Source organism: Zingiber officinale, chromosome 6A, assembly GCF_018446385.1.
Source record: "Zingiber officinale cultivar Zhangliang chromosome 6A, Zo_v1.1, whole genome shotgun sequence".
Classification (NCBI taxonomy): Eukaryota; Viridiplantae; Streptophyta; class Magnoliopsida; order Zingiberales; family Zingiberaceae; genus Zingiber; species Zingiber officinale.
The window spans coordinates 141,580,989-141,608,541 of record NC_055997.1 but is presented as its reverse complement, the minus strand read 5'-3'; the positions used below and the strand labels follow the sequence as shown (position 1 = coordinate 141,608,541).

Genomic DNA, 27,553 nt, shown 5'->3' with positions numbered 1-27,553 from the left:
GACCATTAGGAGTCTTTTAGATTTCTGTTGATGAAATCGTCGTCTTAGTGATTTATGTAGGTCGACCCTATATATTTTAAAGAGAATAAATCAAGAGGTTATTTAATCTTAGTTGAGCGTCTTTACTAGACAGATGGTATGAGATAATCCTAAGTAGTATTTATATCTATTGGGAATCGAATCATATCTCTCTAGTGGTAAGCTCTATCTAAGTATCAACTCGGTTATATCCATGGAACAGTACTCTTTTAGACCTCAAAACAAGCATGAAGAGGATGATGAAGACTAATTCTTACGTTAAATTAGAGACCCATCAATCCTCCTCAATGATGATGTCATCAAGAGATAAGGATTAACCATATGCTCAAGGGAAGAAGAAGAGTGTATCTTGTTAGAATACTCCAACGAGTTAGAGGAGAGGGTGATTAGCTCCAATCACTTCGTTAATAATTTGTTATAGCAAAAACTCGAAGCAAATGTTAAGATCCTTGATTTTACTTAGTATCCACCTCATTAAGATGACTAATCCAAAGATTCACTTTCTTTACTCACAGTACACTATAAATCCTCCTTCTAAGAGGCGGAGAAGCCTCATATAAACTCCAACACAAGAATACATGATAAATGCAACAAAAGATACAACAAGAACAAGAAAATGAATAATACAATGTGGAAACTTTGCTCTTGATCTCTTGTTGATGTGGATCGTCTCTTAATACTTGGAAATCCAACAACACTTTGTTCTAAAAACCTTCAAGAACTGGCAGAAAGAATCGAAGAAGAAGTCATGCGTTTGAATCTTCGTTGGTCTTTATATCCCACAGATTAGAACTCCCAACCGCCAATTGATTGTCACATTAGATCCGAGCGCATCCAATGTTCACTCGTGATCAAGCTTAATCAATTAAGCCTCTCATGATATCCTCAATCGATTGAGATTCTTCCCAATCAATTCAACATAATGTAATGCACTGTGCTTCAGCTTCCAATCGATCACTTTATCGCTTGGGTTCAGGGTGAATCGATCACCTAATCGATTTACCATGCACTTCGCAAAGAGATGAGCGATTGGCATAGATCTCAATCGATCACATGATCAATTACCCAATCCTAATTTGCTTAACCCGAGTCTAGGGTTCTCTTGCCCAATCTCTAGTCAACCGTGACCTATTGGGACTTCTCCACCAAGTGTCTGATAACCTTTTTCATCCACTTGGACTTTGCCAACTCCCCAATGGACTTCCAATCACCAAGTGTGGTCCTTCTTGACTCACTTGGATTTTCCTCTTACCTAACCGCAGCTAGAACTTTACCTTACTAACGTGCGATCCCCCTTAACCCACTTGGACTTCCCTTTGCCTAACCATAGTTAGGTCTTTTTTTTACCAATGTGTGATACTCCTTGATCCACTTGGACTTTGCTTGTTTGTCTAACTGTAGTTAGGACTTTCCTTGCCAACGTGCGGTCCTCCTTAATCCCACTTAGACTTTCATTACCAACGTACAGTCCTCCCTGACCCACTTGGAGTTTTCCTTTGCCTAATTGCAATTAGGACATTCCTTGCCAACGTGCAATTCTCCTTGACCTACTTAGACTTTCCTTGTCAACGTGTGATCCTCCTTGACCCACTTGAACTTTTTCTTTGCCTAACCCTTGAGTTAGGACTTGTCTTTCCTAACCTTTAGTTAGAACTTTACTAGTCAAGTACTGATCTTCCTTGACCTACTTGACCTTTCTCATATATTGTCTAACAGCATATTATCCAAACATGTTGTCTACAATATATTGTCCAAACATTGAGACTCAAGCTCAAATCCACTCGAGGTTAGTCAAACAGGTCAACCTTAATCCGAAAAATGATTGCACTAATAATCTCCTAATATTTCTCCTCTTGACAAATGACGAGAAGCACTCCCAAGCTCAAACTTTTCCATTCATGGTAGTAATTCAAGAGAAAATAAGAAACTCCTCGTGAAGCTTATACAATCATGGGTCGACTCAAGTGTGACCCTACCTCTTCATATGACTCCAAATCAAACCCAAAATAAATCAATTTATAGTTAATTACATCTCAAATACACCAGCTTGAAATTACATTGAACTAACTTACAACGTATCAAATTTTGCCAATTTTCTTTAAATCGAGCATTCGTTTTCATACAATTCCAAGCTCTTGAAAACAGTTTTTCAATAAAATCACAATATGTAACTTTAAAAGTTTTAAACAAATTATATAGCTCGTTTAGTGGCAAAAAGGTGATTAGCTCGCCCTAACGTCTCTGTCAATCTGTCCCCAGACCAATACAGAAAAGGCAAATCACGGATAACTATTAACCTTGGACAGTTAAATAGTATAAGAGGAGGATAGATACCGGCTATTAGTCAAGATTTAACTCTCGAATCTCATAGTAGTAACACCACTCTCGCTCATCTAAAACAAAAATATGATTATACTCTTGGAGGGTTCCATTTCTTAAGCCCATGTAGCTCCCAATATTTGTTGAACAAAATAAAATTTAAACATTAAATATTTTATACTAACAAATTCAAATGTTAAAAACAAAAGACTAAATTTTATTCTCTAAAAAACTAAATAGAAAATTTCCCCCAAACAAGGCAAACATTCCTTCTTTTTCCATTAGCAAATGATTAATGAGCTGAAAAATTATGTTCCTAAATCCTAATTGATTCTTCTTTGTATATATATATATCAAATAACGAACAACAGTACAAGATTCAGAAGAGCTAAAATCTTGTTTCAAAACACTATGCTCCTCTTTATTTGACTCAGCAAGAAAAACTTTGAATTGAACACCCTATCCCTGAGAACAAGTTCCAGATACACTGTATCAATCTGCATCATATCACTTTGACAAATATTTTTGAAACGGAACTATTTCTAAATATCAACTTCAGCAAAAAAAAAAAAAATTACATAAAAGGGTTCTTCTCCAACAGTGTATGAAACGGAACTATTTCGGTGGGATCACAACCCAGCCACAAAAAATAACTCCAGTCTTAAACTGAATATGTTGATGGACATGACAATACTTGCATTGCAGCAACTGTGTTTGGTGGCAAAATAACTTGAACTGAGGCACCTCGGACTAATTTTCTAGTAGGTGTTGGTGAGTGGTTGCACTCACAGAAGGATCCACTGGGTGTTAGATCTTGATTTTTTTTTTACCCCGCGGGCCATCCGAGTTGGTATGTGACGGGTGTTGCCACAATGAGGTTACAGGGTCGATCCCTCGGGGCAGCTGGGAAATAAATCCCCTATCCCCATATTATACCCTGTCCGTCACATGCTCGCTCGGATGCTGCGATTTACCTCCCTCGTGATGGCCTTGGGTCGGGTACGGCGGGAGCGCTGGGGGCGAGTGTTTCTCCTTTTGCCACAATTGATTCTTGCAAGGGCTTCATGTAATTGTCTGTCCTTATTTCCATGCGGAGTAAATGGACCAAACACTTCTTTCAAGATCTAGTCTTTGATTACGGGCTGTTCTCACATGCCCTGTTCTAGTTCACTTTTGCCTCTTGTCCTGCAAAACTTGACACTTTTGGTGGGTTCTGAAACATGAACTGCTTCCTCTGACCCACATTGGCGAGTGGTCCTTCTTGGAATCTACATCAAACACAATGTTTAATATATACCACCACAGGACAATCTTACTTTGATCTCCTTCTCATACGGAAAGTTTCCCCCTTTCTCTGCCTCATGCATGTGGCTGCCAAAAGGTAGGTGTTACATCTGTCAATTTGTGTTTTTCCTGTAACGCTTATTGCAGAGAAAACAACAAAAGTTTAGTTCATCAGATCCTCACTGTATCTTTGTTCTAAAATATATACTGTCATCCAGTTCATTGAGGGGCCTTGTGGCCTTCATCAGTAGCCACTGAATTTACCACATGATTGAGAAACAAATTTTAGTACTGGAATTAAACCTTGATCAGCATTAAAAAAAAAAAGAATTGGGACATACCTGGGTTAATACTGGATCATGTGCAATAGCAATCAGTATCATCCTGAGCATCAAACTGCCATTATGTCATTATTGAGACTTAGCAACAAACAATCGATGGAGCTTATCCGAGGGAGTCTTATTTGCGTACATATAATCTGTTGATGTGAAGGACCAGGAATTCCATGTCCAATTTGGACTAGTGAAGCAGGAATTCTAGTGCAATCCAAAGCCCAAATTATTTTACAAGATAAGAACACTAAACAGTAGGTGACATAGCACATGAATCTGTCCAGTGAACTAGATATCACAATAGAAATGAAGTAGGCATAAACCTGGAGCAATAATGTCCTCATTCAATTCATTGGTTGCCTGGTGTTCTTTTCCACCCAACATTTCATGTGGCAGTCTATTAAGTAACAACACTTAATATCATAAGTTAACAGATTGTGCAATTAAATCATTCATAAAAAAACAATAGAGTCCTCATTGGAGAAAACCCTTGTCCCAATTGATACAGTGATTAAACATTTCAATATTGCAAGAAGATTTGTCCTAAATTACCATCAGAAGCCAGCCCACAGGACTTCAATCAGACACTCAACGAATGTCCTTGTAAATAATCTACTATATGTAAATAATGAAATAAATATAACAATATTTATATTCATATGACATACAGCATGTCACTAGAGATGAATTGTTTTTAGGCCATAGCTGATGTTAAACTTTGCTAGTTCTCATATTGCTCCCTAAGTATTAGATCATTCAGAAGGTGCTAGCTTATTCAATTGGTAAGGGCTTTCCATGGGAATCTCTGCAAAGATTTTGGTTCAGAACTTGCGAAACTGCCTACATCAAGTTCTACATATGTATTTTTGATGAAGTAAATTATTGGTATAATGGGAGGGTAATCATGAGAAACGATTACTGAGCTGGCATCAAATACCTTGAAAAAATATATATCATATTTTGCTTTTCATCCGTAATGCCAGATTATCTTAAACTTTGAGATAAGTGTCATAAATACAGAAATTGCCTGTAAAGATCACAGTAGATGTCTACTCTCATAATGCCACACTTTTCTTCTGTTACATTAAATACACATCCCTTTCCTCATTTCCTCCTCTCTCAGATCTGAAGACAGCTTCCATGCATTATTGCTGGTCCAAATACTTCAGGTGTCAGAAGAAAGATTTAATAGTTGCAGTCAAGGAATTCCAATCATATTTAGTACATTGGATGCATAGGATACAACTTCCAATGGGAGAGTGAAGCAATCAACAGATCCACGGAGGCACCGGAGGAGGATTGAAGGAGAAGCTAATGGCAGCTTGAATTTCTCAAGGATACGCCACAACGAACCAGCAATTTCACATATGGGATCTGACTACAAAAATTGTTTGTACTAGAGCCCTCTTGTTACAGATTCACTTTGATATTCTTCATTAATTATGGTTTAGATTGGATTCAACTTAATTTGTCATCTAAACTTTTGTTTCAACAAAACATCTTCCTTTGAAGAATTCCTTTTGTTATGCTTGATGTGTTTTTTCTTTAGACAACTGTGTTTTTAGTAAAGTTCTGATGTTTAATTTGTTGGAATCATTCTTTATGGAATAACTATCAACCATTTTGTCAATGAAGTTGAACTTGTAACTGTTGCAGTGTCAATTACTATAGAAAGGACAGGATATAAAATGCAATCCTCAACAAAGAGCAGAATGGATGATCTTTTATCTGCTGAGGTTGGAAAGCATGATTATGATTGGTAAGCAAATCTATAGTGTACCTTTTTATTTTCATTTTTCTTAGTTCTATTGTAATAGGACTAATAGGTGTTCTTTTCCTTCAAGGAATTCAAATACGTAGTGCTTCATTGCATTTATTTGCAGTATTAAGTAAATTATAACCTAGTATTTTGTAACCAATGTACCATTTTATCACATACTATCAGAAGTGAGGTATTGTATTTCAACACTCCAATTAAAAAGCAAGAAACTCTGCCAAGGTCAATTTTATCAAATTTCTTAGATTGGTGGGGGATCGCCTTCCTACCATATTATCTACTTTATTCTTGATCAAACCTCTAAATTTAGCTTCTCTATAACCATTCTACAATTTCACAAAATTCACTAAGCTACAGCAATAATTTAAGTCTGATTAAGGTAGGAGAACAAACACAAAATTAAATTTTAGTTTTCAATTTTAAGCATGGTTTACCGTCTGAAGTATGTTTGAAATGCAGAAAGCCCAATGAACTTTTTTCCTTAAAATATTCCTAGTCGAATCAATTATCTAATCTAATAAGTGTTTGATCTAAATTAAAATGCTGACAGGCTCCTTACTCCTCCTGAAACCCCTCTATGTCCCTTCTCAGACGCTGGCATCATCCAAACTACCAAAGCAGCAACAAGTAGCAAAGCTAATGCTAGATCAGTTTCTACTGGAAAAGCTTCAAGAGTGAGTTATCCTCTTCAAAGTTATATTAACTCTATTCTAGAACAGCTACATAAATTTAGCCTATAATGAGGAGCAATTCAAGTTTACATGCTTTTCAAAATTGCTTAAAGTAGATAATTTTGAGCAATTCCATTTTTTTAAGCAAGTGTTGTAGTTTGAGAGTACCTTTTTACAGTTATCTCTGTCACAATCAGAGAGAGAGAGTTCTGCTAAGCCAACGAGAAGCAGCTCTACATCAAGGTCTGCTGTATCCAGCACTCTATCATCCTCCACATACTTGTCAAACAGCACCAGGACAGCAATCCTCAACACTAGCACAGCCTCGGTCACCTCCAAAGTTTTAAACCCCGGCTATCGCTCCGCTTCCAGATCACGGCCATCTACCCCCTCCAAGACTCCAGTTACCCCGCCAAAACAGCTGCAGAACACTATGCCTTGCACACCAGCTGCTCGACCAAATTCCCGGCCTTCAACCCCAATCCATCGCGGAACAACGGCAGCCTCGCTTCCAGCCATGACCCGATCCGCATCCGTCAGCCACGCTCCCGCCGCAAATCACCGATCCAACGGCGCTTCGAGCCGTCCGAGCTCCCCAGCGCCGCGAGGCCGAGCTAAAACGCCGACACCTGCTTCGCCGCGACAGGGAACGGCATCGACGGCTCGTACCGGTTCGAACTCACCGAGCGTCGCTCCAGTGTCGAGCTCGATTCGCAAGCAGTCATCCTCGCCGATCGTAGCCAGAGGCAGGCATCAAGATAACTCACCGAGTGCTCATTCGAGCGACAAATCGAAAGAGGGGAAGGCGGTCGCTAACAAGGAGGAGAAGCCGACGGCAGAAGAATCTGCGAGCCGGAGGCCCATCAAGCATTTGTTAGCAGTGAGTAGCAGCACCTCAAGAATCTGCTAAGCTTGTAAAAATGAGATTTTTATCCGAACTCGTCGGAATTCATTCCAGGAGATCAAGCAAAGCATGGGCGGCCTCCGAGCGGCCTCGCTCTTCCCCCAAAGCATTCGCTCCGCCGTCCAAAGAAGCAGATCCAATGGTTCACCGGAGCTGCCAATTCCAGGCCCGGAGGAAGTAACTCACCGCCATGGCAATGGAGGAGCCTAGGATAACAGTATCAGTAAGGGCATCATCCCCAGAATATACCAGTGGAGAACTGGAGATCTTGCCGCCGTTGCGAACGAGCAAACTCTTCTGCTTCGTGAAACAATAAAGATGTGCTTATAAATGCTGAAATATAATGCGATTTCAGAGTTTGACATTCCCCAAAAAGGTACTTATTTGGTAAAAAAATTTCCGTTGCCGGGACTTGAACCCGGGTCTCTCGGGTGAGAGCCGAGTATCCTAACCAACTAGACTACAACGGATTTGCATTCCATGGTTTATTAATAATTATTTAATTATTAAAGTTTGACATTCCCCAATAAGGTACTTATTTGGTCAAAAAACATTTCCGTTGCCGGGACTTGAACCCGGGTCTCTCGGGTGAGAGCCGAGTATCCTAACCAACTAGACTACAACGGATTTGCCTTACAAACTATTAATATCAATTTAAGTATTAAAGTTTTACATTCCCCAAAAAGTCAAAAAACATTTCCGTTGCCGGGACTTGAACCCGGGTCTCTCGGGTGAGAGCCGAGTATCCTAACCAACTAGACTACAACGGATTTGCATTGGTGATTTTATTAATATTCTCTTAACTATATAAACATTCTGTTCCCACTCTAAAATCAAGAGGTTGGAAAAAGATATTTTACCTTGCAAAATTACATTAAAATGTCCGAGACCTTTTCCTCTTCCTATTTTATAATGAAAATGTTATAAATAAGCACAACCTGCCAACTTTATACTCTATTTAATCGACAAATAGATACAAGGAAAGAACGGATTACACGAGAATCAAGATTTTTTTTTTCATTTACTTAGTGAAACTAAAGGAATAAAAGGATTCTAAATTCTTCCTTGGACTAGTTTTGACTCATTTTTTGTCCCTCTCGGAATTAGACAAAAATGAACTTTCCTTCCTCAGATGTCGTATTTGGCCAACCAATAGTCACTTTCTTATTGCCTTCCATCTTCCTTCTGTGTCAAACCCAACTAGCTAACTTCCTCTTATGTCAACTAGCCAATAATCTATATAGTGGCTAATGAACTAGCGGTAGTCCAGTTGCCATAAATCATAGTTGTGGGCCTTGTGGCTACGCCACCACGAGCTTGCAGCCTAGTCACCAGGAGTCATATATGTTGGACAAAATAATATGTTATCCGAGATTTTAGGGAGTTAGCTGAATTTTAAAATTATATAGAATTTAAATTCAATTTATAATAGAAATAATATGAATGAATGATCTTATACTGTCAGCAAGGACTGATTTCTATAACGCATAGAAGAACAGATTTAGTCACGGAACGGACAGATCAGCCCAGCTGCAGAATATTTATGAAAAGGTCAAAGAGAGAAAAGTCACGACATTAACAAGTTGCTGTCCTCTTCCACCTTCGGTAATGGACTGTGCTCTACGGCATGTTCCACTTCCCCGCCAATGGCGGCCACCGCCTGGACTAGTAAAGATTGCTTCCTTAAGGCAAAATCACCCCGGTTACACAAGAATTAGACATGAAATCTGACATTATATTCGTTAATTTCATCATACAATTACTATAGCTTTACGTTTCAATATGGCAGACAATAACTGACTTCAAATAATAACAAGCCATGACATTAACTGATGTGGCCTCTCAACGTCCTGTAGAATTCATAATCTCTGAGAAGACAGCATCAGGAGCCAGTCTTTGAGAGTCCTCGTTACCAATAATGCTCCGGTCTTGAATGCTCGTTGTGGTGGTTATGGTTGATGCGGTAGTCGATTCCGTCGTTGGAGTGTTAAGGTCTTGCTTATGTAACATGCCGAGTGGTATTGCTTCGTCGAATATGCCGTTGATGATGTGGCCGCTGTTCTCTGCGCTTTCCTGGATATCCAAGGCAAATTGAAGGTTCCAAAGGACGTCGCCCATGGAAGGTCGTTCCACCCCGACATCAGCCAAGCATTTCTCTGCGGTCTCTGCGAACTTCTTGAAACATTGTGGAGCAATCCTACCCTTCAAGTAGGGGTCCGTGATCTCCTCGAGAATGCCCTTCTTTTGGCAGCGCAGTGCCCAATCAGCCAAGCTCACTTGCTCCTTTGGAAGTGCCCGATTAAGAACTGGCCGAGCACAGAGGACCTCGAACAATACGACCCCAAAAGAGTAAACATCAGATTTCTCAGTGAGCTGCTGCCTCCTGGAGTACTCTGGATCAAGGTAACCAAAGCTTCCCTTCACTACTGTGCTAACATGAGTGTCGTCCATTTCCGGGCCAGTTTTCGAAAGTCCGAAATCTGAAACTTTGGCAACCCAATTTGCATCTAACAATATGTTTGTGGTCTTCACATCTCGATGTATAATAGTGTATGTCGCACCTGTGTGAAGGTAATGTAGCCCTTGCGCAGCCCCAATGCAGATCTCAAGTCTTTGTTTCCATGAAAGTGGTGGTTTTTGTGTATTATACAGGTGCTCACGAAGTGTGCCATGAGCCATATAATCATAGACTAAGATCATTTCACAGTTCTCCTCACAGTAACCAATTAAAGAAACAAGATGCCTGTGTCGGAGCTTGGATAGCATCTCGATTTCGGTCTGGAATTCATGGACACCTTGCTCTGACATTGGGTTACCACGCTTGATCGCGACCTTCGTGGTTCCATCGTCAATCTCCCCGAGGTAGACCTTCCCGAACCCACCGACACCAAGAAGAAGAGATTCATCAAAGTCTTTTGTGGCAGTTTGGATCTCTTCAAAGGTGAAGTAGCGGCAAAGATTAGCAGGAAGCGGCACGGCATTGCTCTCCATTGTTGTCTTGGCTGATGTAGCAAAAGGTGAGTTGCCGATGAGGGAGAGAGGTAACGCACCATAAGTCCCCTCACTGGTGGCTACTTCCTTCGCCTTCTGCTTCTTATGGCGCCTGCATAACAGAATAAGGCCAAAAGCAACAAGCAAAATGACAACTCCCCCAGTTAACCCACCAAGAACAGCAGCAAAAGCCTTATGATGCTTCTGACTGGCACTCCCATTAGGACTATCAAAAGTCTGAGTACTACGTGGTTCTGGATTAAAACCAGCTAAACTGTTGCTGCTGTTTGGCAACTTGAAGACCTCCAGCCCGTTTAAAATTGCATCGTAGTACGCTGCTCGCGAAAAGGTATCTGGATGAAGGGCAACCCACATGTCCATCTGCCCACTTCCTGTTGTAACCACAACATAATCCTTGAATGTTGCAACACCGATACCGCCACTCCAAGCAATAACATCTGCGTATTTCTGTGCTGTCTGGTTATTAATGAAGATATCAAAAACTCTTTGGTTAATCGTGGTTATGGGATACTGGATCTCACAAAAATGAAGCCGGACAAGGTAGTAGAAGCCAGCATCTACTTGAAGAATCCATGTAAGATTGTACTGCAAATTCACTGATGCGTTTGTACCCATTGACCTTGCTGTCGCGTAGACTTCCTTTGGCGCAATGGAAGATGGAACGTCAGGGGCGTATGTGATGCTAACATTTGGATCTTTAGAAAATGTCACACCAGAAGAAGCGCCAAAAAGATAACGTGTATCATCTTCCCAAAGCCTGGAAAATTCCCCATTGGGAGGGGCGATTGCTCCGCCACCCACGTTGAGCCGGTAAATAGTTTCGATGGCCGTTTCTGGATCGATCTCGTACGTTATGGAATTGCCATCGCCAACAGTGATAAGCATAGGATTGCCGGACCTAAAGATGTCAGGGATTGGCACAATCTCGATGCCGTTTATAAAGGCATAAGAATGGTTATGAGTGGGGGAGGGGGAGAAGGTGAGGTTTAGGACGCCGGTGGAGACATTGAGGGAAAATTCACGGGTAAAGAAGTCATCATTTAAATTATCAGCAACAAGAGAAGCACTAAAATTGTGGAGGAGGGTGTAAGGGCCAGCTGTGACAGAGAAGAAGGCATCGCCAGAGGTGTAGTTGTCGTTGTCGTAATTGGAAGAGTAGAAATAGAGGCGGAGGAATACCCGACCGCCGACGGCGAGAGGGAACTTGTAGGTAAAAGGGGAAGTGAAGACCCGAGCCGTCAAGTACGGTACTCGAGGCACCGACGAACCTTGCTGTGTAGCTTTGACGCTATGGCCGCTCAAAGGGAGGGAGAAGTTGAAATCGGAGTCGGGGGTCCAAACTCTTCCATCGAGGTCGGAGCCCAGTTGAGAAGCTCCGCAACTGAGGAGGATCGCGGAGTCATTATCAGCAGCTAAGATGGCCGGAGCCACCGAAAAGATTATCAAAGAAGCGCAGACGAGGGCGCAATTAGGGTGAACCACAGGATTCTTCATTGGGAAGAGCTCGCTCGAACCTCGAGCAAGATTAGAAACAAGAAGGATGACGCAGAATGTTCACAAGAAAGGGGTTTTCGGAGAATCGAATGGAATCGGAGACCAACTTCGCAGATTCTGTGAAACAAGAGGAAGAATGAGTAACGGAAAGGCAAAACCTTTAGCAAAAGAAATTGCAAAAACAAGCAAGCAGATACCAGCAGAGACGACGCATCAAAAGCAGAAAACCTGACCAGATACAGCAGGCGGATCGAGTACAGAGGGCTTCCGACCGTCGAACTGCGCGCGAGAAACGCTTGGTTGCTCAGTGCTCGCCTATATTATTTATTATATTGTTCGACGCAGAATCTTATAGTGATTCCAACGCGTCAAGGCAGACCCCTGCAGTTCAATTCCAAAGTGGATTTGAATGATTAGTCAAAAAGCAATGGAGAACCTGTTTTAATTTAATTGAACGACGCGCTAGGAAGTCTGGGATAGGGATGGAGGGCGAATTTAAATTCTTCCTCGTAATAAATCTATTTTGGTAGAATGAGTTTAGATCCGTCTAAATTGATCTAAGTGAATCTGGATCTGAGTTTAATCCGATCCAATATATATATATATATAATTAATATTTTAATTTAAATTTTATTTTATAATATTTTAATATTAAAATAAATATATTTAAATATGACGGATATAGTGGGTCTAATTCGATCCCATCCCGTCGGATTCACAACTCACAAGGCAGGACGGGACAATCCAAGGAAGGCGGGGCTGGTTCTCATGCCAATCTAGATTCATTGTATTTTTAGTTTGGAGCGTAGACATGTTTTATTCTACCTAAGTTAATCAAGAACGATTTATTTTAGTGAGAAGTAGTTTAGAAAATAATATTAATAAATATTAAATTGTTACATTATAAATAAAAAATACTTAATTTTTATCGTGATAATTAATATTTTTTTATTTTAATAATAAATAACTATAATCCAGTAACATATTTTTTATTTAACATATATATTAATCTCTATATTTATTATTGAGCCGATTTTTTTTAAAAAAAAATAGTCTGTATTTGAAATTTGAAACATCTTAAAATTAATATAATTTTTAATTTAATTTCTCTTAGCCTTTGTATAAGATTATTTTTTGCAGTATTCTTGAATGATTCAACAGTTCGATTTTGGTGTCTATTTATTTTTAAAAAAAAATTAATTATTCTATATGAATTAATAAATTAATATTTTATTATTATACACTTCTGCAATATTAAATTTTTTAAAACTATTTTATATAAATTAATAGGTCACATTTCTATTGCTATATATTTGGGCTATATCAGGATGAAATAGTTGTGATAAATAGACATGGACAAGTGATTAGGGTTAATTTCCGTGGAATATATTGGAAAAAACCTTTTTTCATATTCAAGCGGTCTATTTTAAGTTGATCGTATAATTTATCTTCATTCGTATAATCTAGAGATGAGTTATGAGAAATACCTAAGTGAGCATAACAAATTTTTATTATAATGAGATGAAGAATTCAATATTGACGCAGTCAACCATGTTAGTTGATGAGGGAATCAAAGAAAAAGAACAAATTGTTTAATAAATTAACAATATGAATCAAGTTAAGACTATAGAAGAAAATGAACAACCTATTCTAGATATTAATAATCATTCATCATATATTAACCGAGACCCTATGATAAGGGCTAAGATAAAAAAAATGAAGTATTTTAATGTGCTAATTAAATATGTGAAGGTCAAAATTATAATTGAAGAAGGTTTGATAAAAATCAAGTCATATGATTTAACTAACCTAATTCAAATTTTAAATGAACTTAATTAGATATTAAGTCTCATCTATTTGTAGTAGGAATATATTTGCTACCTAAATTCAATTTAGGTTCAATTTCGGTCCTTATTTGAATTATAATAATATCATAAATTTAAAATGACTAAGTAATCTATTTAGTTGTTTACTAAATGAATTTTATTTTAACTTTTTGGCTACATTTGGTTGGGTGTAATGTAATTGAGCTTGTAATGTAATTAAATTTGTAATGTAATGTAATGTAATGTAATGTAATCCTGATTATATTACTACGTTTGGTAATGTAATGTATGTAATCTTTGATTATAAGGGTGATTATTTGGTGTCCATTATTTTTTATAAGAAATATAATTCGTATTATTATAAAATGACAAAAATATCCTACAGCCTCTACCGGTGGGCGCTACATCTATGTCGGCCGTCGGCCGCCGCAGGCCGGTCACCGGCCGGTCGTCGACCGCCACCGGCCGGTCGTCGATCGCTGCCGACTGGCCGCCGCCGGCCGGTCGCCATCGGTGGAGGGCGGCGGCGGGCGATAACAGATTAGGGGTATATTTGACATTTAAATTTTTGTTAAACGATGACCTTGTAATGTAATCGGATTACAATGTGTTTGTTTTGTAATCCAGATTACAAAACTTCATTACATTTTGTAATACAGATTACATTACATTCTATGTCGGAGTTTGCGGTCGCCGTCATCGCCGGTCGCCGGCCGCCGGTCGCCGCCGCCGGTCGTCGGCCGCCGCCGTCGGTCGTCGGCCGCCGCCGGTCGTCGGCCGCCGCCGTCGGTCGTCGGCCGCCGCCGGTCGTCGTCGGCCGTCGGTCGTCGGCGGCCGTCGGTCGCCGCAGGCCGATCGCCGGCCGGTCGTCGACCGCCACCGGCTGGTCGTCGATCGCTGCCGACTAGCCGCCGCCGGCCGGTCGCCAGCGGTGGAGGGCGGCGACGGCGGGGATTGACAGATTAGGGGTATATTTGACATTTAAATTTTTGTTAAACGATGACCTTGTAATGTAATCGGATTATAATGTGTTTGTTTTGTAATCCAGATTACAAAACTTCATTACATTTTGTAATACAGATTACATTACATTATAAGTTAAAAATGAAATCAAACAAATTAATCAACTTTGAAATATAATCTAGATTACATTACCAGACAAATTATCCCCTACCAAATGTAGCCTTTAGGTTTAAGTCATCCATGATGACAACATCCCATAGTCATAAAAAAAAAAGGAGGACGACAGTCTATCTTTTGACATATTCCGTCTAGAGCAGCATGAAACTCTCATTCATTAGTTCTTTATTGAACTCAAACTTATTAAAACATTCCCTTGTGGCGTTCAGAAATTTATCAAGCGCAATCATAACATTGTGCGGTCTTCTATCATTTATACGAAAGTGAGTGCTTTTCTGTATGGCAAAGATGGCCGGAGCCACCGACAAGATTATCAAAGAAGCGCAGACGAAGGCGTAATTAGGAGGAACCACAGGATTCTTCATGGGAAAGAGCACGCTCGAACCTCGAACAAGATTCGATTTTTCCACCACTGAGAAAGTACAAAATAAAGGTGCTTTGGGAGAATCAAATCGAAGACCAACTTTGCAGATTCTGTGAAACAAGAGGAAGAACGAGGCTAAGCCTGTACCGGAAAGGCAAAACCTTTAGCAAAAAAAAAATTCAACAACCGCCAAGCAAACACTAGCAGAGACGCCGCATCAAAATCAAAAGCAAAAAAGAACACCTAAAATGGAAAAGCAGAAAACCTGACCAGATGCAGCAGACGGATCGAGTATAGAAGGCCTCCGACTCCGATCGTAGAACTGCGTGAGTGACAGAAGTGAGAAGTTTTGGCGGCTCAGTGCTTACCCATGTTCTTCTTCATAGAATCTTATAGTGATCCAACCCGTCAAGGAAGACCCCTGCTGTTTAATTTAATTGGACGATGGGGCTAGGAAGACTGGGAGGGTAGACTTGTTTTTCCGACTAAGTCAATCACGAATTCGGTCAATAAAAATTGAGTGGGCGACATATTTTGGTGGGAAATAATGCAGAAAAAATAATTAATAAATTTTAAATTGATACATTATAAATAAAATTAAATTAAAAAATATTAAATTTTAAAAAATTAATATAGGAGATTGGGAAGATTTTTATTATTATTTCTTTTGATAATTTTTTTTAATATTTAAGGTATTTTTAGTATTATAGGTATTTCTGATAATTTTTATTATTTATGTATTTTTTTTATTTTTAGTAAATTTAAGAATTTTAGGATTACCTGTTAATAATTTTTTATTTCTTTTAGAATTTATATTTTTTCTTCCCAAGTTAAGAATTATATTCGATATATTAAAATTTATTTCTTATATTTGGGTCTCAGAGTGTAGAATTTATATAAACATTTTTTTTAACTGTTTGAAGAATCATCATCTATTCTGAATAAAACTTTTTTGTTTTTTTGATAAAATCTAGGGAACTATGTTTTTCTCTTTAGTTTTTTATATTTTCTTTTCTTATCTTCTCTTCAACCCCTCCCCCCATTCTTGTCAACGCATAGGATAATCGATATCCTATTTGACATTAATTGGTATTAGAGTTGGCAAGTTTCGAATGAGGAAGTTGAGCGTCAGATCCAATGGAAGGTCATTGTGATCATGATCATGGTCGTTCTAGGCAAATTCCGATTGAGGAAGCCTCGCATTATGGTCGTAGAGCCCAAGATGTGATCGAGGATTTACAAAGGCAAGTTGCAGATTTAACTCAGCATATGAAGATTGAGGATTTATAGAGACAAGTCACAGATTGAACCCAGCGTGTAGTAGCAGTGACACAAAATTTTGAAGATCTTGAGGAACGTGGTCAAGATGATCGACATGGAGAACTCGGATGTTGAGTTGATCTACCCAAATATTTTGGTATGTCAAATATAGAGAATTTTGTTGATTGGATCAACAAAGTGGAGCGGATCTTCAACTATAAACAAGTTCCAGATTGGATGAAAGTGAAGCTAATTGTTAATCAAGCATTACCGTGGTGGGAGCACTTGCGGCCCTCACGAGACAAATAGGGCAAAATCAAGATCATAGATTGGGAGAAAAAGAAAAAATATTACTTTCTTCCTTTTGGATACACTCAAACTTTGTTTCAAGAATGATTAGGTTTTGCAATAGAGGATGATAGGTTCAATGCTTAAGATGACCTTGACGGTTTCAAAAATGATTTGGAGGTAGAAGTTGGCGAGATACGTTATAGTAATTGATCCTATCTGAAAGTTGGAGAGATGGCAAACTGGGCTGGTGGCTGTGAGGTTAACTGATGAAGACTTTAGATTGAAGCAGGGGCTGCAAACGAGAACGAAAACCCTTCCTGTGCACACTCGAGAAAGTAGACAAACATCAGTGCTAAAAACCAGGGAAGAGGTTCTTGGCAAAGACCCTCCGACGCTCAAGTTAGTATAATACCCGAGCAGGAAATTGAACAATAGATGTATAGCAAAGCATGTGCGTAGTAAGAATATGTTCCAAAGCGTACATTGCCATTGGAAAGGACAATTCCTTTATATACCACCTCTAATAACTTCCACAATCATGAGATGGTAAAAAATATCGGATTTCAGAAGTTGTCGAGTAAGGGAATATGTATCCTGGGAGGCGTATAGTCACTATCCGTAGAATCTTCTGTTATCCGTGTGCATCATTTTTGTTACTAACGCCATTAATAAGGTGGCTGAAGGAATCTGTGGTCATAATGTGTTGGCTAATGGAAAATGCATATTTACCTTCGAGGAGAGTTCTATTAAATTCCCATGTAATGATAGAAAAATATTCTCTGAACAGCGGTTATTATTCTCTAACAAGATGTTGAGATTCTCTGACAATGTAGTCCCCAAAAGATATCCCGGCCAGATATTCAACCGACCGAGTGTACATATAAAAGCAAAGTACTCAGTATGCTAGGGCATTCAGCCTTTAGGGCTACCCTGATATATGTCGTGTGATGCTAGAGGCCTGATTATAAAGTAATGGGAGGCCAAGTCCCCTACATCTAGATGGTTCTTATGATTGACCAACCATATAGAAGGATACCTTTTTCTGAAAAATGGTGAACTGAGCCCTGAGAGGCTCAACTAGTACTTTCGTCCCATCATCCTTATACCGGGAGGCTTGTTCCTAAAGTGATATATGATCTCTAGAAATCTGGTCGGGTTTCTTCTAAAATTTGACTTATATTCGCTCGACGAAGAAAAGGATATTGAACCTTGTAACTCTAGTCAACTGTATACTTGGTTGCCCATGTATTAAAGGATGAGGGAATGAATAGCAAAAACCCATATGTTTGACTTGGATGTATATTAAATTGTACTCTAAGAGTGAAAAGTTGGATCACTGAGACCCGGATGAATGTATTCACGAAAGGTCTTAGGGCAGGCTGATCCTTTATTAAATCTGAGCGGCCCAGGAACAATCATTTATATGCTATGCGTCTTGGCATAAGAGCGACACACTAGACCCCTCAGGCTCGACTGGCTCTAGGGCCGGTCATCCTTGTATTAGGACCCTTAGCTTTGGGGAAGGAACCGGGCCATATTGAGAGTGACCCTTTGATTATCACTTTCCCTTGACTTAGATCGCCACCTCATCTTAACTTTGACTGTCTCGTCACCCTAACTTTAACTATCACGTCATACTTGGATCGATTTGTAATAGCCCGTATCACTAGCCTTCTCTTCAAATTTTGTCAAAGGAGGCTTGGTAGCCGACTGACTAGACTCAAGTCTTGTATTTGCCCGATCATCTCCTTTATTGGTCCAACTGGGTGGATAGTTCTTCAATCTGATCATCCAATCAGGCTCCCATTTGAGCTTTAGTATTATACTTAGCTATATTTTTTGAAAAAAAAAATGCATGTTAGAAGATCGATACACCCAGTAGTATACCATTAATACGCAGGAAGGTGTTTTCCAACATAATGATTTCGTCGCCTTATCCATTATAAATGCTCATTTATGGGCAAGTGCCACAAGTCCACTAACATATTCTTTGAAACAACAATTGATATATGTCTTTTCATTAGGACCAACGACACTCCTCCCTTGGCAAATCAACGATTATCAATGAACATGCTATTTTAATCAGACGACTGCAGCATGACCTTATCTCGTGGCGTATGTTAAAAACCCTAAGTGGTGCAGAGATAAGTCACTTTGTGCTTTGTCTTCTTCAACCCTCTCTTCGATGATCCCCTTTGATCAACTCGTCTTCCTATTGATCTGAATCAGTAAGTTCTTCCTCTATTCCTTCTTTGTTTCCTTTACAATCTTAGAAAGTTTTTGCTCCCTGATACACTTTCACCCGTTCCGATTTCAATAATATCGATCGACAAATAATCCGTTTGCAATACGAAATCCCCACCAACTACTATATTCGCCTTCCAACTTCCAAGGATCACCCTCATTGCCCTCCTTCAGGTTGTGTGATATGAGCTTGAGTGTCATACTACGGGAGCTTATCAAATTATAATTAAAGTTACCTAACCCCTCTACACTAAAGTAGTATAGAGCTGACTCGGGTCGTCTCCCAATGAATGTAACGATAGGATGATAACTTCAGGATTGATTATGGCGTTTAGGTTTTTTTATGAAACTGGGAGTTTGTGTTTTGAATTCTAAGACTACGATATGAAATAACAAAACAAGTATGAAATTAAACCTAATGAATGAAAGAGCAATACAAGTATGAAAATCTAGTCTAATTTAAACTATGATAGCAATAAAATTAAAGTAACACAAAGTAAACATTGAATGAAATCTAGAGCATTAAAGAAATCTAATCTAACATAATTGCATGCAATCAAAAGACAACTATCACTAACATTTGACCATACAAACCATTGAAAGAAATTAAGGAACTAAAATGTATTAATAAAGTTATCAAAATGTTTGGGGCATTACATCGAACAACTTGTGAGCAACATTCAACTTAAGTCTAATCTAGAGAATCTAGAACATGGGAACTTAAATTTAATTAAAATCAACAATCAAGAACTCATTCAAAATATAAAAACCAAAAAAGCAATCAACAATCAAAGAAATAGACCAATCTTGATGACAAAGAAGTTGTTGTTGGATGCTTGAAGAATTGATCGGCTGAAGGTATCTTCTGTTGAAGCACGAAGAAGATCAGATCTGATCAAAAGTTGGAGCTTGTTCTGTCTAGATCTAATCCGGATGAAGGATGCTCGAAGATGGTAGATGGTGGCCAGATCTGAAGTGGATGAACTCCGGTGTTGGCTGGAATCGCGGGTAGAAACTGACAGTGGAAAGATGGAGAGGATGAAACCAATCCTCCTCCTCTAATCACGAAGAGGAAGCTTGCGGTGGTCGGTGGTAGAAAATCGCGAAGGGCGGCGATGAACAAGTGGAGGTGGAAGTGGGAAAGGGAAGGGGGTTAGGGATGGCCGGCCGGCGGCGAGTGATGAGCAGAGGTGGTCGCCGGCCATTGGTGAAGGAGGAAGAAGAAGTGGTGGCGTCGCGTGTGTGCGTCGGGGGGAGCGGATCTTCTGGACCCAAAATCCCTGGTCCCCTCTTGGACCACACGTGCAAAGCGCATGCACGCGCCAACTCACAAAAAAAACAAACCCTAGCCTCTCGATTTCCTTCCTTCTCCAGCGTCGCCTCCGTAGCCAAATCCCTCGTCGCCTGCGGCCTCCCTCCGAAGCCACTGCCCTCCAGTGCCACCTCCACACAAAGGCCCTACCCTCTCGATGACCAACGCCGCCTCCCTCTCGACGACCTCCAGCGCTGCCTCCCCCCCCCCCCCAGCGTCGGGGACCTCCAGCGCCGCCCTCGTCGCCTGCGACCTCCCGTCCTCCACCTCCTGTCGACCTCCAGCGCCGCCTCCTATTTTGTTTCCAGCAAACCTATTTAGGTATTCTCCAGCGACCTCCATCCTTGCCACCGTGTGGGAAAGCAAGCTAATTTAGGTATTCTCCAGCAAGCCTGAATTTTGGTTTTTTGGCAGTTACTACCCATTTATCGGGCAAAAGCAAGATTCTGGTCTCTCCACCAAATAAATTAGGATGTTTTGGTTCTATGGGTTTCCTGGAGGAGTATTGTGCTTGAGTTTACTTGAGTTTGAAACTTTGATTGCAAGAGACATTCATACAAAATGTCTGGTATGGTGGCTTTTTTCTTTCAATTTTGTGATTAAAGTGTGTATTACATACAAAATGCACAATACGTTGTAGGTCTGAATGTTAAATTCGCTTTAGATGTTATGGCTTTGTTTATGAATTTCTTGAACAATGAATTGTAAGTCTTATACCTACACTGTGCAGATAATCTACAAGAGAATGGTTGCTATTGCAAAAGCACGAGGAGATATGAAAGTTGCTGTTGAATTTCTCAACAAGTACTTAGACATGTGGGAACTTATCCATTAGTATTTGAATTTTCTTTGTTACGTTGTATTGCAATCTTTTGTTACTAACACATTGTGAATTGTTTGATATTATATTAGATTTATGGGATATCATGATGCCTGAAGAGAACTGGCTGAGATCTATGTGTCTCTACAAATGTGGGGCATCTTGGTTTTGTAGGTTTTTGTAAGCTAGAGATTTTTGATGGGTTGGATTTTTTTGAAAACTTATGGATGAAGAATCAAAATTGTGGTAGACCAAGTTTGAGTTTACTTCTTTAATGTTAAACTAAAGTTCATGTTGATTTGTTTGTAAAGATTTGGTTTGGTTGTCAGGATTTTATTGTGAATGTATTGATGTGGGATGTGCATTTGATCTTGTCATGATATTATTTTATAGTGATAAGTGGATGAGATTGTGATGTGTTTGACTGGCATTCGGTTGGTTTTGCTATATTGTGATGTGTTTACACCTTGTATGAAGAACCTGTCCTGTGGTTTTGTCATCTAAGATATGTTTTGAGCTGCTGTGGTTTTGGACTGAAGAAAAGATATATTCTCCCTTTGCTTCTGCTCTTCCATTTTTCCTCCTCTATAGATAAATCTGTGGCCACCTTTTCTTTTCTTTGTTTTTTTTTCCTCTGGCGGCTTATGAAAAACGAAACTTGATAAAAAAGAAGTGGAAGTAATTGTGAATTCTTACAATCTGTTGTTCAAGATCAATCTCTTTCAGCAATCTAAGGTTCAATGAATGCCCACCATGTGCATATGCATCCATGATCCATGGCTGCCTACGAAATGTATGAATATGGCTCATAATCAGACAAGCCAAAGCAAGTTGCCAATGATTGCACACAGAGCTGATTTTGGATCCTAGATTTCCTCTCAGGCTATATCTCCTCTACAAGATTCGCAGTCTGATTTTAATAGTGGGACAGAGGTGCAAGTTTTAATGTCAGAGCTCGTCAGCTATGCAGTAATATTTTAACTCTCAAGCTGTTTGTCGGCATACTAATTACAATTCTCAACGAGTGAGTATGTATAAGTTGACAAAGCTTGTCAGCTATGCAGCTGTCGATAAACTAGATTCTCAATGCGTGGAGTAATCATGGAGGAGAGCCAAACCATGACGAAGGCACACTAGTCTGATACAATAATGGTAAATACTACTAGGAATGATAAAATAATTAGAGTTTGAATCTAGAATGGAACACAATATTCTAGAGGTGGACTCAAAGATTGTCAATATTTTAACTCTGAAGTTGCATATCTACATAAGTTACATCAAAAATTAAGTTAGATCAACCACATACTCATCCAAGTACATACAACTACAACGATAACAATTCTAAATTTCCTATTCAATGAACATATTTCATCACTTAACTGCATTATTACATGGTTGTTGTTCCCATCATCCAGAACATCCTTGTATTCAACGCCACCCTCGTAACTAGTACATTTCTTCAATTCACTAATCTCTAACTTTAATTTGTTGTTATTTTTCTTTAACTCATTAATAATTGTCTTACTTCTCTCTGACGGTTCTGAATCATACCATAAGAAGAAGTCGCATCCCCTTTACTGAATTTCAAATCAACTTAATCAAAACTCAATAATTAAAAAACACACAATACCGTGTTGATATAACAAAAACTTACTCTATATTTTGGACATGAAAAAATCACCTTCCTGGATTATATTTTGTCCATGATGTTTGGAGAATAGCTCGTAACTCACAATTACATAATATGTGAGGAGTTTCACAATGCTCATCGTTCATACATCGTCGAATGAAAGATGATGCTGATGAAGAGCTAGGTGCTATATTTTTTTTTTTCTTGTACCTGAATAATACCAATATACGAAAAAAACATAAATTAGATTAAGATATATAATTTTCAACAGAAAAAAAGATAACAATGACCTTCAAGTTCAAGTGTTAAACTCAATAACTCATAATCACTCAAACCATTTGATAGAACTCTCTTTACTGATGAAAAATCCTGATGCAAGATAATTAACCATTCGTATAAAAAATCATCAAGAATTTCTTATTTTTAAACTCTTTAGTTCAACAAGTATACAAGACCACTGACTGAGCAATTTCAATCTCAAATAATGTTTATATTTGTATGAGATGACTGTTGAACAATTTATGAGCTAAATATGAAAGAGTATGTACCAAACGTTGCAAAAACATCCTATGAACTAAATTTCTCCGTGTCCAACTTATCAAAAATAGCAAATACAACATTGCATGTGAAACTGAAGGAAGTTACAACAGAACATGACCATTCATATATCAAGACACATTAGTTTGAAGGAAAAAAGACTGAACATGTCCATTCATATTTCAAATGATTACCTTTCTGAAAGGATCATGAGTACAAAAAAATGAAAAGTTTTTCAGCAACAATCGAAAAGGTTCTGGGAGTAAATTACAATTACGCCGATGTGAGATACAGTCTCCTGGGAGTAAATTGCAGGAGCATATTCATCCTGCATGGGTGATGGCTCCCTTTTCATGGTCATGATGGTCCACCCCTGCCTACTCTCAAAAGTTTCCCTTTGGGAATGAACAACTCTCTCAGCATATGCTACCCCATTTAACAAAGGTCGTTTGAAAGTTGTTTTCGCTGTGTAATATGCAAATGTCTCCTGCAACCAAACTCAAGACTCAAGCGTAATGCTCGAGAAGCTAGAACAGAAAACAGATTTAACTAATATAGACAAGTAAGGTATTCTTCCTATACGGAAAAATCACATGTATGAGATTTATACTCAAGAAGGTAAGACATAAAACAGATTTAAATGATATGCAATAGTTAAGTATTCTTCCTACACGAAGAATCACAGGCAGCATGTGAATGTCTCCTGCAATCAAAGTTTCAAACTCAAGTAAACTCAAGCACAATACTCCTCCAGGAAACCCATAGAACCAAAACAACTTAATTTATTTGGTGAAGAGACCAGAATCTTGCTTTTGCCCGATAAATGGGTAGTAACTGCCAAAAAGCCAAAATTTAGGCTTGCTGGAGAATACCTAAATTATCTTGCTTCCCCACACAGTGGCAAGGATGGAGGTCGCTGGAGAATACCTAAATAGGTTTGCTGGAAACAAAACCAGAGGCGGCGCTGGAGGTCGGCAGGAGGTGGAGGACGGGAGGCCGCAGGCGACGAGGGCGGCGTTGGAGGTCCCCGACGCTAGGGGGGAGGCGGCGTTGGAGGTCGTCGGGAGGGAGGCGGCGTTGGTCGTCGAGAGGGTAGGGCCTTTGTGTGGAGGTGGCGCTGGAGGGCGGTGGCTTCGGAGGGAGGCCGCAGGCGACGAGGGATTTGGCTGCGGAGGTGACGCCGGAGAAGGAAGGAAATCACAAGGTTAGGGTTTGTTTTTTGGTGAGTTGGCGCGTGCACGCGCTTTGCACGTGAGGGACTTTTATATGGGATATGTGGTCTAGGAGGGGACCAGGGATTTTGGGTCCAGAAGATCCGCTCCCGCGTCGGGGAGAAGCTGCGTGTGTGTCGGGGCGTGTCTGTGCGTGAGAAGAGAAGAGGGGAATGAAAGGGTTTCTTAATGAGTTTTGGATTTTGGGTGGAATGAGAAGTTTGGATCCGGATTTGATAAGAGAGATTGAATTGGACTATAAAATTGAGCTTCAAGATTGGGCTTAAGAAGTGGGCTATTGAATTGAATTGGGTTTAAGATTGAAACCATTAGAAGACAATCTCTTTCTTGATTGAGTTAGATGAACCCAACTCTCCATTTGACTTGAAGCAAATATTCTCAAATTGAACCGGCTTTGAATCTATAACTTTGAACTAATCAGTTTGACTCAACTCATATCCATGACTCTTCTTTAATTCCATACAAAATCATGAAATAATATCAAAATTTAGGAAAATTTATGATTAAGCCAAAATTAGATTCCTATTCGTAAAACATGAAATAAATACCAAATTAAACATACGAGGGGATAAAAATGACAAATACAAGAGCCAAAATAATGTAAAAAAATGCTCGTTATCATTGTGTTACCTTCTTTAAAGATAAAATGAAAGCAGGTTTGCATTTTTCGATCCCTTGCTTTCCCTCCAAAATAAGTCTTTGCTTCAATGTCCCTCTCTCACAGTTTGCACCGAATGCATTCCGTAGCATGTGTGGGATGTTCATTTTATTTTGCCTGTATGACATTCCACCGACTCCTCATAACTTTCACTTGTTTTTATACCCTAAGAATAGGGATGACAATTTTCCCCACGGGTTTGGGGCCCCGCGGGGAAAACCCGAAATGGGGATAGGGATCCCCGATTTTCGGGGATGGGGCGGGTTTGGGGCGGGTATGGGAATACTATCCTCATCCCCGAACCCGCCCCGAATATTATTATTATTAATATTAATAAATAATAATATGATTTTTTAAAAAAGTATTAATAATAGTATTAATATTAATATTAAATTTTTTGAAAATATTATTAATAATAATATTATTAATATTGATATTAATATTAATATTATCAATTGACCCAAACAAACCACAGACACTAGAATAGCTCATGCCATGTCAGATTACATGTATTAATATTAATATTAATATTGATGATAATATTGGTATTAATATATGGCAGTTAAACTTTCACCTCCATGGATTGCAATTGATGATACAGTGGCTACCATTTTGGTGTTTCTGTGTCTGTGATTTGTTTGGGTTAATATTCTACTGTTTCTGATGTCTGTGGTTTGTTTGGGTCAATTTGGAAATGGGGCGGGGATGGGGAATCCCCGAACCCGTAGGTTCGGGTTCGGGGAATCCCCGAACTCGAAAAAATAAGAATGGGGCGGGGATGGGAATGGCAAACTCGCCCCGCCCCGCCCCGCCCCGTTGCCATCCCTACCTAAGAAGTCAGTGTCGGGGGTTTTTCTATTTCAATCCTAGCCTAAGGCAGTGTTCATTAAAGATCTGTCTTTCTTCCAATAAAGGCTGAAAAACTTACTTCTTTTTTGTTGAACTGCCCAAGCCCGCTTCCTGGCCGATCGCTGGTGGTCTAACCTCCCCCCACTCCTTGACCTTGGGAATTTTAAGGTTGACCTGACCTTACTCTCGTACACAAAGACACAAAGCAGCACGTAATTCAAAGCTTCGACTTATTCTATTTATTTACGGGGGTGTATTCAATCAAGAGATTGAATGACTTTCATTGACTCTATTTTTAATGATAAACTTTTATAGAGTTGATAGATTGTTATTGACTTTTATAGAATCTCATATAGTTATGAAAAGAATTCCATAGAGTTCTATGGATTTTTTTGCAAGACTTTTACAAACATTTGTAAATTTCATGGAAACTTGTGGATTTAAAGGGGTGTATTCAATCTTGGAAAAGCGCAGGCGGTCATGGTCTCACACGATATTTATTTTCAAATAAAACCTAAAAGACCTAATTAAATTTATTTTTTAATAAAATAATAAATAGCATACTTATCCCAAAAAAAAAATTTCCAACTTTTTATACTTTTATTTTGTTTTAGCTAAAAACACAGGGAAGATAACGTCTCATTTAAAAAAACTTTAATAATATAATTTTAAATCTAACAATATTATAATAATTTTAAATATTTTTATTTATAATTTTGATCCAAATTATCATGAAATGTTGGTCAACTCTTTAATTTAATCAAACTGTTAATAAAATATTGAATTGATAAATTTGATTAGTAATAAAATTAATAATATTATTATTAATTTGATTAGTAATAATAATATTAAAATAAATAAATATAAATATATAAAATTTATTTAAGAATTTTTTAAATTTAATAAATTTTATAGAATATTTTTAGGGTCAAATTTCATTAAAATTTATTAAATTATCTACTAATTAAGTTGAGAATTAATTTGATTTATTAATATATATTTTATATTAAAACCTAATGTCTCAAGTTTCTCTTCCCTCTACACACGCTGCCGTCCAAATCGACTCCGACTTCAACTTGCTCACAAGTAGCCTACGGAAGCATCACCGGCCGCCTCAAACAATTTTTCTATTTATTTTCCTTCTTTCGAGCGCACCACAAGCTTCACTGGATGACACTATTGTTTCCTATCATGAGCAATCGGAGAAAAAATCTTCGCCTACAGCCAGCCACCATGAGCCACAGTCGGAAAAAAGGTTGTAAGCAGCTACTGTTCCGTTCCAGCCGTCCTGATCCATTCTTTTGTCGTTATAACTGTTGGTGCAATCAACCTCTAGGGTTTCAATGTTTGACAATATACCTAAATTTGGTCAATTTGACCAAGGGTTGATCTAAACAGGACTTGATGTTTAGGAGAGAGAAGTCTAGTCAGGACTAGATGACTAGCAAAGGTAAGTCCTAACCAAAGGTTAGGCAAAGTGGAAGTCCTGGTGAGTAAAGTCGGACTCTAGTGAGTGAAGCTAGGTAGTAGAAGTTCCTCTGAGTGAAGTCAGACCCTA

General features: G+C 39.0%; 2 protein-coding genes, 2 long non-coding RNA genes and 3 other non-coding genes across 9 annotated transcripts; 1 reads left to right on the top strand and 6 right to left on the bottom strand.

The window, feature by feature from the left end:
• Positions 1–4,663: 4,663 nt before the first annotated feature.
• On the top strand, positions 4,664–7,536 carry LOC121998390 (sialidase-like). Of its 2 annotated transcripts, none has more exons than XM_042553313.1 (5): positions 4,664–5,363; positions 5,631–5,733; positions 6,302–6,425; positions 6,601–7,302; positions 7,381–7,536. In XM_042553313.1, exons 1-5 carry the CDS (start codon positions 5,342–5,344, stop codon positions 7,534–7,536), a joined length of 1,107 nt encoding a protein of 368 aa, XP_042409247.1. In that variant the 5' UTR covers positions 4,664–5,341. The 2 variants fall into 2 exon arrangements, with proteins under 2 accessions (XP_042409247.1, XP_042409248.1); XM_042553314.1 differs by having other exon boundaries at positions 4,667–5,363; positions 6,343–6,425.
• Positions 7,537–7,723: 187 nt separating this feature from the next.
• Positions 7,724–7,796, bottom strand: TRNAE-CUC. Its single transcript has one exon. It is a non-coding gene; the product is annotated as a tRNA-Glu (tRNA).
• An 84-nt stretch (positions 7,797–7,880) lies between these two features.
• On the bottom strand, positions 7,881–7,953 carry TRNAE-CUC. The gene has a single exon. It is a non-coding gene; the product is annotated as a tRNA-Glu (tRNA).
• Positions 7,954–8,023: 70 nt separating this feature from the next.
• On the bottom strand, positions 8,024–8,096 carry TRNAE-CUC. The gene has a single exon. It is a non-coding gene; the product is annotated as a tRNA-Glu (tRNA).
• Positions 8,097–9,040: 944 nt separating this feature from the next.
• Positions 9,041–12,174, bottom strand: LOC121998389 (receptor-like protein kinase FERONIA). 2 transcript variants are annotated; one of them, XM_042553311.1, is made up of 2 exons: positions 12,030–12,174; positions 9,041–11,949 (listed from the first exon to the last, which is right to left on the bottom strand). In XM_042553311.1, exon 2 carries the CDS (start codon positions 11,830–11,832, stop codon positions 9,169–9,171), a length of 2,664 nt encoding a protein of 887 aa, XP_042409245.1. In that variant the 5' UTR covers positions 11,833–11,949; positions 12,030–12,174; the 3' UTR covers positions 9,041–9,168. The 2 variants fall into 2 exon arrangements, with proteins under 2 accessions (XP_042409245.1, XP_042409246.1); XM_042553312.1 differs by having other exon boundaries at positions 12,066–12,144.
• A 2,589-nt stretch (positions 12,175–14,763) lies between these two features.
• Positions 14,764–15,569, bottom strand: LOC121994511. Its single transcript, XR_006115751.1, has 2 exons — positions 15,433–15,569; positions 14,764–15,303 (listed from the first exon to the last, which is right to left on the bottom strand). It is a non-coding gene; the product is annotated as an uncharacterized LOC121994511 (long non-coding RNA).
• Positions 15,570–22,309: 6,740 nt separating this feature from the next.
• Positions 22,310–24,569, bottom strand: LOC121998388. The gene is made up of 3 exons (XR_006116488.1): positions 23,528–24,569; positions 22,744–22,929; positions 22,310–22,666 (listed from the first exon to the last, which is right to left on the bottom strand). It is a non-coding gene; the product is annotated as an uncharacterized LOC121998388 (long non-coding RNA).
• Positions 24,570–27,553: the final 2,984 nt, after the last annotated feature.

Bases quoted from the DNA above. Each gene is read 5' to 3' on its own strand.
- LOC121998389 (XM_042553311.1), bottom strand. From the start codon at position 11,832: ATGAAGAATCCTGTGGTTCACCCTAATTGCGCCCTCGTCTGCGCTTCT.
- LOC121998390 (XM_042553313.1), top strand. From the start codon at position 5,342: ATGGGATCTGACTACAAAAATT. The intron at 5,364-5,630 runs GTTTGTACTAGA...TAACTGTTGCAG, and splicing joins GGGATCTGACTACAAAAATT to TGTCAATTACTATAGAAAGG. The intron at 7,303-7,380 runs GTGAGTAGCAGC...AATTCATTCCAG, and splicing joins CCATCAAGCATTTGTTAGCA to GAGATCAAGCAAAGCATGGG.